Source organism: Chrysochloris asiatica, unplaced genomic scaffold (assembly GCF_000296735.1).
Source record: "Chrysochloris asiatica unplaced genomic scaffold, ChrAsi1.0 scaffold00182, whole genome shotgun sequence".
NCBI lineage: Eukaryota > Metazoa > Chordata > Mammalia > Afrosoricida > Chrysochloridae > Chrysochloris > Chrysochloris asiatica.
The window spans coordinates 6767573-6768727 of NW_006408700.1; the positions used below are offsets into that span (position 1 = coordinate 6767573).

Here is a 1155-nt window from a genome sequence, read left to right on the forward strand (position 1 = left end):
ACCACCCACTTTCTCCTTTTCAGACCCTTCTTTAAAGGCAAAGCATTCTCTTTCAATAACAAATGCTGAGAAACTCACATCTTGCTTTTTTCTTTAAGTGCTGAAGGAGAAGTAAGTCACTCAGCAAGCAGTGCATTTTTCCCCCGTGAGTGGAAACTCCATTTGTGTGGGTGTATACCTTGCCTCTAGGATACCCTGAAATTTTAACCACTACAACCCCTGAGCAAAGCCCATTTAGTTCCAGAAGTTGGAATGTTAGGCAGCGGTCTAAATTGTTACCTAAGATTTCTCAGATGGCATCTTCCCTGCACAACAATTTTCTGGCCTAATTAACACACTAACACACACGCTTCTGGTCTTTTCCAATGTGAACGTAAAACAAAACAACACAACAAGAAAGTGTGTTTTTTATTTCAACAGGCATATACAAAGGTCATTTAAAAAAAAAATGTGGAAGGGACAAAAGCCACCAGGAAACAATGACCTCTTGAATCTCCGTTTCTCCCCAGAACCAATTGGATTAAAGAGTACTTGGACTCAGCCCCTATATTGATTCTCATTTTCAAACAAGTTCATGGTTTCACTGCAAGTGGTAAAAGGAAGACTCACTACTATAACGAGGTCAGTGTGTCCATCGCATGCGGCTTCCTCCTGGCTGCCCTGCAGGTAAGGCCCTTTCAGCAGGCCCAAGGGAGACAAGAGAGGCTGGGGGACAAAGGTGGACACAGTCAGACATGCCAGCTGGGCTTCTGGAACTTGTGGAATGAAAGTTGAACTCCTCAGTAAACTAACATGATGCCCAAACAGACTCTGGAAACCTGAGTCTCTTGGTCAGGAAAATTGTCATTGCGTGTGTCTTCACCTGCATCAAAATGAAGCTTCCAGGGTTCTGGTGGGCACACATGGGGATTTTAGATCCTTTGAGTCACAAGGACAGACAGAGGTCATCCGTATGTTTGTTCTCTTAGTAAACACAGGCTTCAAGAGACTTCTCTCACGGAACTCCTGTTCTGAGACGTTGAATTTACATTCTATTGGAAACACATCCCTGTGCTTGAAAAAATATTCAGTATACATTAGCTAAGGAGCTCTGGTAGCGTAGTGGTTATGAATCGGGCTGTAAACTTAGAGGTTACCAGGGGTGGACAGAGTGGG

The 1155-nt window shown here is 43.7% G+C and overlaps 1 protein-coding gene across 1 annotated transcript in view; it reads left to right on the plus strand.

Annotated features, from left to right (window-relative positions):
• The window catches only part of IYD (iodotyrosine deiodinase), a 24380-nt gene that overhangs the window by 18034 nt on the left and 5191 nt on the right, over window positions 1–1155 (plus strand). The window contains exon 4 of the mRNA XM_006872071.1: window positions 510–666. Within this exon, the coding sequence (XP_006872133.1) occupies window positions 510–666 (157 nt within the window). The remainder of the gene's footprint in view (window positions 1–509; window positions 667–1155) is intronic.